This window comes from Telopea speciosissima, chromosome 2, assembly GCF_018873765.1.
Source record: "Telopea speciosissima isolate NSW1024214 ecotype Mountain lineage chromosome 2, Tspe_v1, whole genome shotgun sequence".
NCBI lineage: Eukaryota > Viridiplantae > Streptophyta > Magnoliopsida > Proteales > Proteaceae > Telopea > Telopea speciosissima.
Genome location: NC_057917.1, coordinates 529,001 through 546,057, shown reverse-complemented (window position 1 = coordinate 546,057; position 17,057 = coordinate 529,001). Strand labels below are relative to the sequence as shown.

Here is a 17,057-nt window from a genome sequence, read left to right as displayed (position 1 = left end):
GATTCGACATCGTTTCGGAGAATCTTCGCCATATTCCGATCAGTTTTGAGGCGAGAAGTTATCAGAAATAGTCAACATGCTCAGAGAGACTCAGAGAAGGAAGAGAGTGTAAGATTTTGCCTCTATCTATTTAAATAGATTTTATTTTATGGATTTATATGACCGATGGCGAGGGAGCAAAGCGAAGAAGCAAGAGCTTCTTAAAGAAGTCATTATCTGTGCAAATAAATCTGCAACCACTACCTCTGAAGAACCAGGGTTTTGGGTCTTCTCGCTGCCCCAAGAAAACTTCCGCCAAAGGGGGAAGAATTCTGCAACCACCACCTCTATACAGGGATTTCAGTCTACTAACTACACCACTCTACATGAAGAAACCTTTCAGCGAAAGGAGAAGGAAGGTCGAATTTTTTTGGGGAAGAAGAAAGTACTGTTCATTCCCTTTTCATAACCGGCATATGTGTTCTGCAGATCGTCATTTGGTGGATTTTTTTTATGGAAAATAGAGCAAGAAAACTATTAAGATGGAAAGTTTCGGGGAAATTTTGGTAGAGAAAGTAAAGGATTTGAATCTTACACTGCTCCCTGCTTCCCAAGTCCTGAATTTGATGTTCTGTCTAGGTTTGTGGAGGTTTGTTTAATTACGGCCATGTTTCCAGGTCGCTCCTTGTTGTTTTTCACTTACATCCCCGGATTTGGTCAGATGTGCTAGTTCACCTGATATCACTTGCATTGGATACGAAGACACCCCAGAATATCTAAAGAACAGAAACCAAAGAAACAGGTTAGCATCCGCAGAGATATCTCTCGGGGAAGGCATCACAGGGCTAGAAGCTGAAAAGAACCCTGAATCCCCAACATGGAAGATTTCATCTTTGTCCACAGATGATTTGCAAAACACATATGACACTTCTTTCTCCATCTCCTTCTCCGTCTCCAGCAGGTTATCGCCGGAGACGGCAGAGAGTCCTGTGAGCGACCAAATGACGTTTAAGTCCTTTTTATAACCGAAGATAGGAGGTGGTACCGGTAATCTCAGTATATTCAAATACAAATACGATTGCATTCATAAAAAATCAACGGACCGATCTTGATCTGTTGCGTCTAACGCTGCGTTAACGAAAATATGGGTCGTACTGCGACCAATCATTCTTTTCTTTTGTGAGATGGAAAATAGAAAAAGCACTAAACGAAAACAGAGGGTACACTACTACTGCTAATTGGAAGCACGATATGTAATGAACCGGAATTGCAGATAAGGTAGATTCAATCAAGCTATGTTTGCCGGGCAAGCGGTAGCAGCGCTCGAGCATCGCTAGCAGTGCTCCATCAATTCTAACCGTTAAATTATTAAAATTTAATCTGGATCGTCCAATTTATTATATCACTTTACTTGTTTACCCACTTAACCGGTGAACTACTAGCATTGTCTGTCCCTTTCAAACACGATGCCCCAAATCCCCTTTCCCTTGCTCTGTCTCACGAAGGATTCACCTTCTTGTTCCTTTGCTCAGCGTTTTCACCAAATTTTTGTTCAACCTGTTCAACCACCATGATCAAGGGTTTTGAAACAATTTAAAACCCTATCATTTGGGAGGGCATGCATTTTTGGGGTTAGGACGACGAACAGAGTCACGACCTTAGCGAAGAAGACGATATCCATTAGTTAGGGTTCAATTTGGTTTAGGGAGTAAGAGAGCTTAGAGTTCAAAAGTAGGAGAAATCATGGATCAGTTCGGTGAAGGAGATTAGGGTTTAGGGAGGAAGAGAGCTCTAGTTTCAGTTCGGTTGGATTTAATCAAAAACAAATTCATCAAAGAACCAGAGAACCAGAGAACCCATATATATCTCTCAATTCATCAACACCATCAACCTTTGTTCCCTTGGTTCTCTGTTCTTTCCTTCAGTTTGTCAACTTTTATGTTTTTGTTTTTTTGGATAAAGTTTTCCTCCTTTTTAAATCTTATAATTTCTTCTTGAATTGCCATCGCACAGGCAGTCATGGTGATTGACCTTGACGGGCGGCACTGGGAGAAATTGAAACCTATTTATATTGTTGATCTTCAGAAATTAAAACCTGTTTATTCTTGTGGTGTTTACGAACATGAATTCATTGCAATTAGACAATTTTAAGTTTAATTCCTGTTTGAATTTGCAAGTTTTGAGGAAGAGAAAGATATGGAGATCTGGAGTTGAGTGTGAAACCGTAAAATTTTCCATCGATGGCTTGGAATCCGTTCCAAGACATCAGTAACTCGAAGCCATTGTTCTTGACGATCTACGCGACTGTTCTAGTCGGTATCATCTGCTCCTCAGTCTATGTATTCTCTGCTCTTTACGGCGGGAAAACGATCGATCCGACCACCTTGTTTTCTCCCAGTTACTCAACCACTCAACGTAAGTACTACATTTCTGTTTTTGAGATGAAAATTCCATTTTTCTTCTTCCTCTCTCTCTTTTTTAAGTGTATTATTAGCTCAATTTTAGAAACATTAAGCGAAACAGAAGTAGGTTTGATTTTGAACTGAACAAGTTCGATGAGTTTTATCTTCCAAACGATGTAGAAGGAGAGACATTGGGGATCGTGTTTGAAAAAGACGGAATACTATGTGGTTCACCGGTTAGATGGGTAAACATCAGGTAAAGTGATTTAATAATTGAACGTTTCAGATCAAATTATAATAATATAACGATTAGGATTGATGAAGTATGTTATTATCAATTTATAATAGCAGTACTCAAGGCTGCCACCTTTTTGCCATGTTTGCTTGTTACACTGAGAAATTTTGCTGTCCAAGACATCAGATTGAGAGGGTAGGTCATTAGGGTTCAACAGTTTCTGCCTAGTATGAATTACATGGATTTTTGCAGGGTGGAAACACGCTGAGAAGGCTAACATCAAACTCGAAGTTTTTTTATGACATCACAAGGATATTCAACCTAGTCTACTCCCAACAACTCAGAAATGTTTACCTTGGAACATAATTAAGGTCTTTTTCCAATTGACTGATGAAAGTAAAAAATTTTACTAAAATTAAAGTTAATTGGTGTACGGATGAAACTGTTTATGGTATTATGAAAACTCCTAGCTCTTAAGTGCTATATGGAACTATTGTAATTACCCGTGCTCTAACCCTTCTGTAAATTATTCCTTTTAAGTAATCTATTTGTTTTATTTTCATACATAAAAAAATAAAACAGTTTCTGCCTAGTATGTCTAGTAGTTACAGTCAAACCGTTGGCATCCGAAACAAAAGAGTGATCTTTCTTACTAGTATAAGCATTACTAAACAACTTCAAAATGTTTTTATTATTCCACAATATAGTAAAAATCTCCCATGACCATTGATAGGATGATTGAGTCAACCACGGAACTAGGTCCGCACAATCAGTCCAAATGTTGAGAGAAACGTCTTCCAATGTTCCTATTTGTTGCAATCCCTGAAGTAGTTCCTTTGTTTCTGCCTCTTGAGCTGTCTCTGCATGACCACAGTCCGCACAACGCTACAAGCACTAATAAAGTTTTTTTTATATATAATAACAAAAGTCCAACCTGCCTCCCTAGTGTCATTGGCAAACCTTCCATCACTAATAATGATAAGATAGACAAGGTAGGTGCTTAGTTAGTAAGTTTGGGAACGACAATTGAACGAGAACGGATACGTACGGCAATTAAACGGACTCGACAGTAATAATACTTTTCAAAAATCCGACTTCATAAAATACATACGATAATAATACGATACGTGTTTAATACGTGTATAATACGACATAGACGGCAATAATACTTTTAAAAAAAATGGCATATATTCATTATATAACATGCATTCACCACCTAATAAACAAAATAATATCATGATTTTATGAACTAAAATAAACACAATAATATAATATCCTATATTACATCTCTAAGATTATCATTTAACATACCAAAATATCAATAAAGTAGTCTCTAAACCATAAAATATCAATATAATAGTCTATTACAGATGATAGGTCCAAAGCTGCAAACATTTCTTTTATTTGCAGAATGTGGACCTAGCCGTAGCGGTTAAAAGGGGCATTCATGGGCCTGTGAATATACTTTTATGTGGGCGTGAGGCTATAATTAGAAGTGGAAATAGAAAAGGCTGGAAGGGAAGAAGGGGCAAAATTAAAGCAGACACAAGCAAAAGAGAGAGAGATAGAAAGAAAAGCCCAGATGTATTCAGTGCTGAATGTGGATTGTGGTGAGAATCAAAAAGGCTTTCCGTTTCTATTTTCCATGGAGATGCAGTTGGAACTTGTGATTTTTCGTGTGATTAGCAAACAATAGGAAATAAAGAAAGGGATACTAACCACAGTGGAAGAACAACAGTGGAAGAAGAAATAAAGAAAGGGATACTAACCACAAAGGAGAAACGTCGCCGCTGCCATCGAAGCTTTGACGATCGCAGGTGTTGAATGGAGATGGGGAGGATGATTGGAGATGGAGGGGGGCTGTTGTTGCCTGCTAGGGTTGGAGTGTTCGATGCAAATCGCAAAAGGGAAAGTGAAATCGTTTTTAAATTCTAATCTTTTGGGTTTTTTTTTTTTTTTTAAACATTAGGGTTAAAACTTAAAAAGTATAAACTGTATAATACCCGAATTATACGAGTATAATACTCGATCGGTTAAAAAATGTGTTTTTTTATAAAAATACGGGAAATGCGGGGACGGGAGTATTATTCGTTCAAAAGTTTGGGTACGGATATAATATGCGTATTATACGCGTACTTACTAACTAAGGGTGTGTGTGCTCTAAATTAGGGGTGAAACAAGGTTGGGTTGGGCCGGGTCTTTAAAAACCCTAGCCCAACCCTGAGTCTTCTTAGCTCAATTCAAGCTCAACCCGGCCCTAGGTCGGGCTCAGCCCAGCCCAGCCTGGCCCTGATTGACCCTGATCGGGCAGGCTGGGCCGGGTTGACCTTGATAGACCCTAATTTTTGCCAAGGGTTGGGTTGGCCCTGATTGACCCTAATTTTTGCTAGGGCCTGGCTGGACTTGAATTGCCCTGTTTTTTTGCCATATACGTTGTCCTATGCATTAAAAAAATGAGATACATATGACTGGGTATTGGTTTGTTTCATACTCAATTGACTATTAGACATTTCTTTGGGTTAAAAAACTTAGCTCAATCTTAAAATTGTAAATATTTTCGTTCAAAAGATAAATTAGCCATTTTTTGGTAAACCAATAGATAATTAGATACTTAGAAAAATTGCAATCTATAAACAATAAATTGTAAAACATAATCTAACACAGGGGCGGGCGGGCAGGGCTGAGCTTAGCTCGAAGCCTCAATCCTGGCCTAGTCCAACCTTGACCTAGGGCTTGAGAACCTCAATCCTAACCTGCCTTTAGGGTTAAAAAATCCAGTTCAGACCCTGTTCGGGCTTAGGACAGACCAAGGCAGGCTTGGGCCGATAGGGCAAAACTTACACCCCTACTCTAAATATTTCAGCAGCGATAAGGGAGGAAAAGGTAGATATAATTTGTGATGTAGAAAAGGAGGTACAGGTAGACAATAATTGCATAACTGAGATCTAACGATCAATATTTTGCATCACACTAGAAGGATTAGTTACAGAATGAGAAAAACAGCAATGATTTCTAGTTAACCAAATAAAATAACATGTAACAGAGAAGATTGAGAGAAATAATTTTTTGTTCCAAATCTATGACGGAGAAGAAAACAAGAGAAATTAGAGAAATTCTAGTAAGTTAAGAATCAAAGAGCCATGGAGATTTTCTGTCTACAATCCTAACATACATGCCCAAATATGTAGAGAAGGAACAAGAAAAGAATAAATGTCAATCTGATTCCTTATTTTGTCCACAGGAAACACACAAATCATCTACTCCTAAGAAGCCACTTAAAACACTCTTCGTGGCAAGACCTCTATGTAAACTTTTTCACAAAAAAATTTGGGAAAATTTCACAGACACCCCCTAAAAGTATCCAATATCTCATAAACTTATCAAACTTGGTCAAAATGTCACAGACACCCCTGACGTTCGCAGGGTTTACCCCCTAAGATAAAATATCAATTTTACCCTCTTAGTTATTTACCCTTACCACATGGTGAACTTCTTATAATAACCTTAAGGTTAAAACCTGACCCATCTGTCTCTGTTCCGAGTGAAACCGCAACTATATTTGCCGACACCGCTATCGCCGATCCCATGCTAGACGCACATGTTTTGTCCGATAACACGTAAGGGTTCTGCAATTCCCAAAGTACAAAATCGAACCCCACCCGCCATTAATTTATACAAATCTCACCAAATCTTTAATTTAAGTAAGGGAGAAAGAATGAGTGAGTACTGGATTACTTAGTAGACGGAATTCGGAAATTTGAAACCCTAAATTGAGTAGTTGCAGTTGAACAATGAACTCACTTACTTTACCCTGATCCATAGTTGTCATGGCGTCGCCATGGCGTCCTGGGGCTGGAGAGGGCTGCATGGCGACCTACGCCATGGCGACCCTCTTTGATTTCTTCTTCCTGACTCTCTTTCCCTCTTCGATTTCTTCTTCCTGTCTTCGATTTCTTCTTCCCTCTTCGATTTCTTCTTTCCCTCTTCAATTTCTTTCGATTTCTTCTTCGATTTCTTCTTCCTGTCTTCTTTCCCTCTTCGATTTCTTCTTCCTGTCTTCTTTCCCTCTTCGATTTCTTTCGATTTCTTCTTTCCCTCTTCGATTTCTTCTTCGATTTCTGAATTTTCTTCTTAAAACTTGAGAAACAATAGAGAAAAAATAAAACATGGCTTGAGTATACATCTATTAACACATTAAAAATAGAGAAAATAAAAAATAAAACATGGTCGACATGCTCGCCATGGCAACGACATGCTCGCCATGGCAACGCCATGGCGGGCGACATGTCGATATATCGACGTGACACCCCTCCACCGACTTGGATCGCCGTGACGCCGTGACAACTATGCCCTGATCGGATCTGGCGCACGAACCAATAATGGGAGAGTGAGATCGGAAGTTGCACCATTCGCTAAGGTTGGCCTTACCCAAAATGACGGCCCCCTGTACTTCTAAGTTTCTCCACAACACCTGCATCGTGAGGGACGACGGAGCCCAACAGCGCAAATGATCCGATAGTGGTATTGAGCTTGTCCTTTGTAGCTATGTTGTCTTTAATTAATATGGGAATGCCATCAAGGCCAAAGAATGAGGAAGATCTACCACCGTCTCTAACAATGCTATTTCTCTCCAGATCGGCCTTGTTGGCTTGATCCAGTGCATCAGGATTCACTTCTATTACTGCTCAGAGTGTTGGATTAAGCTTCTCAATCTCCTCCAGATACAACTCCACGAGCTTTCTGGAGGTGAGCTTGTTTTCTCTGAAGGCTTGGTGGATCTCGCTCACGTTGGCTTCCGCTTCCTTAATCGAGAAGCCATGGCATTGAATCGGTGGTGGTCGGAGGTTGCAGCAGTGGAGCAGAAAGAAATGAAGAAGAAGAAGAAATGGTGGGTCCCATGAAGAGAATGGTTTGTATTTGGTATTTTACCTTTAAGGGTATTATGGAGATTTCACAGGTAAGGGTAATTTCGCCATTTAAAAAGAGTTAACAGACACTTAATTGCAGAGCCTAATGGAGTGGACTAAGTTGAAATAAATTCATAAAAAAAGGGGTGTTTGTGACATTTTGATCAAGTTTATAAGTTTATGAGATATTGGATACTTTTAGGGGGTATCTGTGAAATTTTCCCCAAAAAGTTTGATTTTAACGCCGTTATTGAAAACGGTCGCCGATTTTTATTTGGAGTTTGAGTCAGATCGCGGGTGGAAGAGAGCGGGAGATTTGAATTTTAAAAAAATAAAAAACAACCTCAACATTTACTGCCACGTAACCGGTCAGTATGAGTTACTGTTTGCAACGTCTATTTCCGCCCCATTATTCTCTAATAAAATATCACTTGCGCTTTGCCCCCTTTCTCCGCCTGCAATCGAATTCAAGGAGGAGTTTATAACTACACAAGTAGAGTGAGAGAGAGAGAGAGTGTTTGTAGAGTCTTCTGGGGGGAGAGTAAAAGGATTAACGATGGCGTCTCTGACCCCAGGCTTCCTGTTAAAGCTCCTTCAATCAATGAATTCTGATACGAAAGTTGCGGGAGAGCACAGGTCAGTGCTCCTTCAGGTAATTGGCATAGTTCCGGCACTAGCGGGTTCCGACCTTTGGCCCAACCATGGCTTCTACGTCCAGCTCTCCGACTCCGCTAACTCCACCTACGTCTCTCTATCTGAGCGCGACACGGATCTCATCCTCACCAACCGTTTACAGCTCGGACAGTTCACTTACGTCGACCACCTCGAGTTCGACTCCCCTCCTGTACCACGAGTATGCGGCATCCGTCCCATTGCTGGCCGCCACCCGTTCGTTGGAAGTCCCGAACCACTAGTCGCCCGCATCTCCCCTTCCAAGCGCGGCTATGTCATCCAACCCATCTCCGATTCCGACCCTTCTTCCCTCAATCCCCCTATTTCTCCCTTCCTTTTTGTTCCTCCTCCCACTCGCCAACCAGAAGGTGGTGATCTCATTCGTGATCCCCCATCACCCCCGCACCGGCAGGGGCCAGCCGACAAGGACCACCACCGGTCAAGACCCGTTCTTGTCCAGCGGGACAACAATGTTAATGTGGTTCCCGTTGTTGGTGGTGGAAATGGAAACATCCCCTCCAAATTTAATTCCTCGGAAGGTAACCAGACTAAGTCGCAACAGGAGAAACCTCGACGTTTCTCATCTCCGGCTTCTGCTAAGCAGCAGAGGTCTATATCTGCTGGGAAGAGGACGGAAAGAGAGCCTTCACCCGCAGGCAAGGCAAATTCCAGGTCTGCATCTCCAGTCCCGTCCAAATGCGTCGTTCCAAGCTTGGTTGCAGCCCATGATGAGAACCGAAAGACTTCAAGGGAGCCTGCAATCATTGTGCCTTCAAGATATCGACAGCCATCCCCCACTGGCCGGAAACAGGCTTCCCCGAGTGGTCGGAGGGCTTCTCTTTCTCCTGGTAGAAGGATTTCTGGGGGTTTGAAGGTCTCCCCAGTGGTTGTCGCTGCTGCTGATTCTGCTAGTAAGAAGAAGATGGCAACAATAGTTACCGGGATTTCAAAGGTTTCAGATGCTTTGGTAGGATCTTCAAAGATGAGGAAGAGCTGGGATGAGCCACCAGCGGCTGCCGAACATAAAGACAGGGCAACCTCTAGACATAATAAACCCGATCTGCAAGCCATCATGCGAACCCAGGTAATTGTTTCTTGTTATCAATTCAGTGATGTTGATCATTAACTCTGGGACTGATTCTTGAATCTTGACTTCAATAGTTTGTTGTGCAGTTGAGATTTGATCATAGTCTTACCTTTATGCCAGTTGCTTTAGCTTTCGAAGTACTGAATATCACCTCTGTCTATCCACATTGATACTTGCAATCATCTTTCCAGTTATTGTTGCAGCTCTTTCTTATACCTTGACTTCATTCTTACTTTAACAAAGCTGCTTATCTGATTCTAGAGGTTGTGTTGGGTAGACTCCCAAAACTCCTTGCTGCGTAGCAAAGTCTTCAAGCAATGAGTGCTGCTTGAAGCATTCTGGTCTCCAATAATCCAACATGTCAGTAGAGGTCAACTCATTTGCTCTGTAAGTGACAGGTGTTGTGCTGGAAAAATGAATGTCTTATACCTTCCTGACTTGTAAATTTCAAAACATTAAACGGGGACTATATCTTGGACTGCTGGGGAAGGATGTGGGCTGGCTTACTAATAGAAGTATTTAGAAATGTATAACAATATAAGTAAAGCAGATTGTCACCAATATGTTGTATTATATGAACAGAAAGCATAATGAACTCTGTAAAATTCCGAAGGATTATTTAATAATTTAACTTTGGAGATGAAAGGAAGATGAGTAGAGACAATCTAGAAAATGTAATATGAATTGATCTTTGGACTAGAAAGGATGAGAGATTATGTTCAATGTTGCTATTATCACTCTTGTGAGTTTGCTTGGTTTAACAACACTCCCATTTGTAATTTTCCAGGTAGCTATTTCAAGGCGACTCAGTGATGCTAATGGAGGATCAGCTCATCTGGAGCCTGCTTCCATGAATGAGAGGTCAAAACCTTGTAAAGCAGAAGCTCATTTGGTGGCTGAAAAGCATGGCTCCACAACTCCCACAATTACTGTTCATGATAGAAAATGGACAGATGGAAGCGTTCCATTGGACTTTGTCCCTGCTAGACTTGCTAGGCTTGGAAAGGTACATCTATACATTAAGGATTCAAATTCAGTTTACGAGTGGCGAATATGAAAGAGAATTTAGTTCTCGTACTACTTAGAAGACCTGGCATGGCAGAGTAACATGTTTAAGTTGTCTTGGCTAGTTATTTCTTCTCCTCAGTGGTCCTTCTGACCATTATGAGCTTTTTTTTTTTAATTTATTTTTCATTTTGCAGGAGGCTCTGAAAAGGAGAGTTCTTGCCTCTACTGCTGCTGCTGAGGCTTTGGAAGAAGCCTCTGTAACTGAGTCGATTGTTAGGTGTTTGAGGTGAAAATGTGTTTTCTCTTTTTTCATTTGAAGTTTTGAACTGTAAACTAGTGTTTTATTGCTTCAATGGAAACCTTCTCACCACATCAGGGGGAGGTAAAAAGGCTACAATTCATTCTCATAATTGCTTTTCTGTTTGGAAATTGAATGTGTGTTTTTCTGTCTCAGACCCATTGCCAGTTTACTTGGCATGAATGTAATACTACAGTAATCTGATATACTTACATCATTACTTTCATCATTAGTTTTGTTTTGTTACATTTTTCTTTTCTTTTCTATCCATTTCTTGCGTTTTAAACATAGCCTTATTGATATGTTGCGTTGTTTTTTTTATCCTGAAACCGATCTTAACCTTTTTATTTCAGCTTGTTTTCGGATCTCTGCTCATCTGCCAGGGCTGCATATCCTCTTCCAACTATTGACCGGTTTTTGTCAGTTTATGATAATGTTTTGAAGTCAACAATAATTGCTGAATCAGTTGCCATGAGCCACAGTTCTGACAGTCATGACAATTTTGTTCCAAATGAGCGCTCAAAATCCATTTCTCTTTGGGTTGAAGCTGCTTTGGCTACTGATCTAGAAGTCATTTCTCTCATAAGTGACCAGACTGGAAGCCATTCTAAATTCCAGAGTCTCAAAAAGCCTAGTATAACTGTCATGGATGTGCAGCCTCCTTCACCTTCAAGGATGAGTGGATATAAGAACCAATCTCTCTGCACACTGGCTAGGAATCATTTGAAGGCGGCTCCAGCATCATCATGTGATTCTGTTGATGGGTCATGGTCAAGGGGGTGTGGAGTCAAAGAGACTGTGGAACTAGCTAGGAATTTGCAAAAGGAGATGGAAATGTGGTTCTTGCAATTTGTTGAGTCGTCATTGGACATGGGCTTCAAGGTCTGTGGCATGTCTTCAACCGATGGTTGTGGAGTATTCGGGGCAGAGAATGGCCCAATTGCGGCTGTCCTATCACGATTGAAGCATGTCAATGACTGGTTGGATCATGTGAGAGGGAAACAAGATGTGATGCTCATAGAGAAGATTGAGCGTTTAAGAAGAAAGATATATGGGTTCGTCATTCAGCATATAGGAACGGCACTTGATGATTCTACTTCGAGTGTATCATCTTAATTTCTGTTTTTATGAGATTCTAGTGTACATTTTCTTTGAAATAATTATCTTTTTAATATCTTATAATAATTTATTTTGTTTTCTTGTATGATGTTCATGTATGTCATAGAATTCAATTGTATGGAACAGGCCTTTTTCTTCACATGAAGATTAGAAGATTTTAGAAAAGGAATTATACTCACATTTGTATGAATTGTAACCTTAGTTTGTAACTTGTAAGCATTCCCACCCTTTTAGGAATAGTGACTCTGATAATGTTTTTTGGCATAGTTGTCTAGCCTTTGCCTACGCATAGCTTAGCCCCCAAAGTTTTTCATAATCTTGTTTTTTACAACTTGGCCCCTTGCCTTGGTCCTCTAAGGCCTCGTTGAGACTTAGCAATATTTGACACTGAGTGACCATGAACTATCATCAAAAATAGTTTTGCTGTCCAATGCTGGCAAAGGCTTATTTTGTCACACCCCGGCCCGGTTATTAAGGGCCAAGTGTAGCGGGATGTCTCTGACATCCAACCAATACAGTAATCAGAGGCAGTGGAAACAATTTAATTAATAGAGATAACATCATTAGTAAGAGAAGTCTAAATGATATTTCATTTATATAAATAATAAGGCTTGTGATACAACTATACAGTTCTCAAAGGTAGCACAGAGTAAAAGTATATAAGAAACTATTCTATAACTATATAAAACATTTATAAAGCATAAAAGAGTGGGGAGGTAGCCTGGACTATCAGGCCAAGATCAGGAAGTTGCCCAATCATCACGTGCGCACGAAGTATCGTGCACTTCAAACTCCAGCGCCGCAAATCCAACATTAGAAGTAACTAAATCACCTGAAAAATAAGGATATCCACAGGGGTGAGCTCTCAACTGAGCCCAGTAAGGGGGGTACAAGCATACAAACACAATAAATCCATGATGCATGTGCTAAACTAACATGTTCCTAGCACAGATACTAAGTCTCATGGGGTATAAGTACTACTACTAGTGGTAGATGTTAACCTCGGTCCCAGAACTAACCCTTCGGTCACCCGAGCGAAACCATTCTACCACGGTGAGGACTCGCCAGTTCTGGAACTAACACATTGGACCCCGACAGACCCCCAAATGACCAACCCTGCCTATTTATTCCCACAGCAGAAATAGGGACCCGCTAACATGGGACAGAAGATGGCATCCCGGAACTAACACATCGGTCTCTGCCACGGGTTGTCCAACACCTTTCCCCCTGTTGGTAAGGGGCGCAGTACTGGGTAATGAATATCAACCTAGCCCAGTGCAGTCTAAACATGATGAGGCAAGCATGATCTGAGTTATAAATTACCGAATTCCATCACCATAAATTCACATCATATAAATAATCAATGCAAATGCAATGCAATATGTCTTTGTGCAACCTATTTTACATGCAGTCTAATGCATTAAATAAAGAAAACTACATGTTCCAGGTATAGAGGTAATGATGCATGAGCATGGCATTCAGCATAAAGTTGAAATTAATGTGATAAACACGCAGAAAATTAAGGTTCAATCCCCTTACCTGTAATTGTAGCTAGCCTAGGTGAATAAACTCTAATAGGCAGGCAAGAACAGACCAAGACAGTCTTAAATATGAGACAAGAATATTATAGATTAGTTATAAAAGGAATCCTAGGTCAGTTACCCACCAACAATCCAACAAACCGACTAGAAAACAGTAGAAACAACCTTAAACAACCTACCAAACACCATGCAATAGGTTCTGGGATGGGCCAAGGTCAAGTCCTAAGGGGTCTAGGTCATAAGGGCACAAAAATGGGGGAGTCGGATGCAGACTTCCAGGGAGCCGGTCAACCGCCCTTAGGCCTGCAACAGCATCCAGGTCAGTGTCCGAATTTGGGGATTTTGCTTGAAATGGCCAGATCTTGACATGCATGGGTCAAATTTGGTGTTTTAATACCATTTCAAGGTGGGTTAGTCTATTTTGGGTTCCAATTTCATAATTAGTTAGTTAATTTAGAAATTTCTTCAATTAAACCTAAATTTCTTAGCTAGGGTTCATGGACTAGTTACTGGGAGCAGAAATTGGGCTTATTAGAGGTACTGCCATGGAGATTCAGGCATAACTGAACCTAGCTGGCAGCAGGACAGCATTATAAATAGTAAAACCTATAAAAGTCAAGCTCAAATTAGAGCTTTAATGGCAGGTATTTACTTGGACAAGACCTAGGCTATACTAGGATGAACTTAGGGTAGATTTAGAGCAGCTTTTAGAAGAAATTTAGAGGAAAAGAAGGTATTACAAGAAGGGATTCACCAAGGCTTACCTGAAATCGTAATTGCAGCCTTCTAATGGAAGCTTTAAGCCCGAAATTAGGTGCAAGAGATAAGCCTTCAAGAACAGCCTCTAATCCCTCTTCTTCTCTTATCTTTTCCCTTTTCTTTCTTCATTCTCCAAGCTGGAACGATTCTGGTTCCTCTTCTCTTTGTTGGTGAATAATGAATAGTGTAAAGAGGGTTATATGTATAGAAACTTAGGCACTAAGGGGCAGAATGGTCATTTGGTTATAAATTATTTCTAAAATTGATTCTTTTGTATTTGTTACCTTATTCCAGCTACAGAATGATGTCATGCGACATCAGGGATGATCCGGATACGGGTAACTGTCCAGAATTACATTCCCCACTGGGAAACTGGGTCCCACAGAGGCAATTTTACTAAAATACCCTTCTAACTCTATTTGGTTGTACAAAACGTTATATAAATATATTTTAAATTATAGTTACATAGGGGGAGGTCCTGCAGCTTGTCTAGCCAGCAGACCCGACACAAGTAGCTCTGATGCGGGGTCCCATAAGGTAAAAATTACTATTCTGCCCCTAATACACTAATTAATTAAAAATACAACATACATACATATAAAATGGGATTCTTACCTGGGATTCGGCCTAAGACAGAGAGAGGCTTCGCAGGCCATCAATCCAGCATGCCACGCTTATGTGTTGTCTTCCGCTAGACACCTCAGACTCATTTAAGGCCACGGTAGTTGGCTGATCGGAATGCCTTTACAGACGAGTCATGAGATAGGTCTGAATTTCTTAATCAAGACGGCCCACAACTTAGAGGCTAGTATGGCCAAAGTTGAACCAGAACTTGCAATCACACAGATTCTAAAAGTTCAAATTTATTCGAAAATTTGACCGGGTTTCACATTTTCCCAACCTTATAAGAATTTCGTCCTCGAAATTGATGCACCTAGCAATCCGAACAGTTGAGGTTACTTTAACAGCATCATGACTTAGATCCTTAAGTCGTTTCCTGTTTTGGGTATCGTACAATCTACAGGTCGATGGCTTTTGTTGACCTGTTTCGGGTCAGACAGTATTCTAAACCGACCAAAGATATTATCCTCTTTTCCAAAACTCTCCTATTATTTCCCTAAACACACAAGAATATACAAGAGGAGGGGTCCTAGAGTATCTAAGGTAACTTGGGAACAATTCATTACAAGGCTCAGTCACCATATCGACAACGTACCTAAACCTACAAATACAAGGAAAATATTTTCATTATTATTATTATTGTCGTCATTATTTTTGTTCTTCTTATTCTTTAGTGTTCATTTCTGTTCTTCTTTTATCTAAATTCTATTATGTTCATTATATTTTCATATAATTCGATTATTATATTTTATTAATATTTTTAGGGTTTAGGTTGTAGTGTATAGGTATGTATAATTCTTGCTTATAGGATTTTCCATTATGAAGACTTTCCCTTCTGGTTATGCAATACCTAACTCAATTGTAGGATGAATTGGAATAGTGATGGAATCCCTATTGCTCACTCCCAACAACGGAGGGGACATTCGGGGACCCATTACCCCACTCATACCTATTGTTGAGTAAAGTTTTGCCACATCCTTCAATTCCAACTTCTTTTTTTGTTTTCAATTGTTCTTGGCTTTTATTGCATTATGTTTAAAAGTGAAGGAATTCAAAAATTTTAAGAAGGGCTTGTATTTTAATGCCTATAAGGCGTTTGACTGGATGCTTAAACTAGCATTTCTAGGTCTTTTATTTTTGCTTACTTACCCTAGATACTCAATATATAACTCGTTATTGAGATGCAAAGGCATGACAAACTATCATAGCGAGTGCCTAAAAAGAAACATGAGCATCATATAGTACTTTACATATATTACAATTACATAAGCAACCAAATCGTACACTATATTCATTATAAATAATGATAACACAAGAATGCACATCTTAGTGTCATAATGTATTTAGTTTCTTTCTCTATTCACACTTACTACATTAATATATATATATTTTTCATACATATATATATATATATATATATATATATATATATATATTTATATATAATATGCATGTTTAATCTTATTTTATTTTCTATATATTTCATTATTTTGATGTAACACAGGTTCTATTTATTTATTTTATTTTTAAAACCATTTGGGTGGGCCGGATGCAAAGTCTACTTGGGGCGGATGCGCAGGAAAATGAGCCGGATGCATCCAGGAGTGGAGTCAGTAGCTCAATAAGGAATTTGGGTGTCCCGAATTCAGACCTAAACTGTCCCGGATTCAGACACCAATCCAGCCGGATCGTCCGCCAGGCAAAACAGGCTTTATAAAACCCACTCAAAACACATCAAACTTCATTTCTTGCTCTTCACTAACACTTTCTAACTTCTCCTAAGGTTATTTTAGGGTTCCTGTAACACTAATAAGAGCTCAAATCATAAGATCCACTCCTCCACATCTAAAGTAAGTGTTCTAAACTTTAAACTTTTGTACATTTTTTTTGTTCTTCTTCTCAAAATCTAACTATGGCTTAGCATTTTTCCTAGATTTTAGGTAAGTATTTACTCTTTTACTCCTTTACTCCATTAACATGTATTTATTTTATTCTTTGTTGAACTTTATGCATTTCTTATATTTGCTTCCTTTCATCTTAGGTTTTAGCTAAGGTACATTGTTGATTCTTATCTATCATTGTGAATGTGTTAGGTCTTAATATTAGGTATTATTTTTGTTCATTTTAAACATAGTACAGTGTTAATCATAAGATTACCTAGTTCTTAATATTTTCTTATTAAGTTTTTAAAGTTTACTCTATGTTTTGCACTTGTTCTATCTAATGCTATATTAATGTACTATGATTCTTATATAATTACCTTCTCTCCTTATACTACCCTATTTTTTTTTGTATTTGCATCTATTTATACTTATATTGGAATCTAAACAGATTTTATTTCTTCCTAATGTATTCCTATATAATTAGTTTACCTAGACATATTGATAGGCTTCCTACCTTAGTACCTAATAGATTTAACAATCTTACCT

At 39.3% G+C, this 17,057-nt stretch overlaps 2 protein-coding genes across 2 annotated transcripts in view; both read left to right on the top strand.

Annotated features, from left to right (window-relative positions):
- Nucleotides 1-8,024: 8,024 nt before the first annotated feature.
- Nucleotides 8,025-11,760, top strand: LOC122649688. Its single transcript, XM_043842927.1, has 4 exons — nt 8,025-9,279; nt 10,070-10,288; nt 10,485-10,576; nt 10,942-11,760. The coding sequence occupies exons 1-4, from the start codon at nt 8,080-8,082 to the stop codon at nt 11,702-11,704; spliced, it is 2,274 nt and encodes a 757-aa protein (XP_043698862.1). The 5' UTR covers nt 8,025-8,079; the 3' UTR covers nt 11,705-11,760.
- Nucleotides 9,585-17,057, top strand: part of LOC122649689 (cyclin-dependent kinase B1-1) — a 57,734-nt gene continuing 50,261 nt past the window's right edge. Inside the window, exon 1 of the mRNA XM_043842928.1 lies at nt 9,585-9,588. The gene's annotated coding sequence lies outside the window, so the exon portion shown is untranslated. The remainder of the gene's footprint in view (nt 9,589-17,057) is intronic.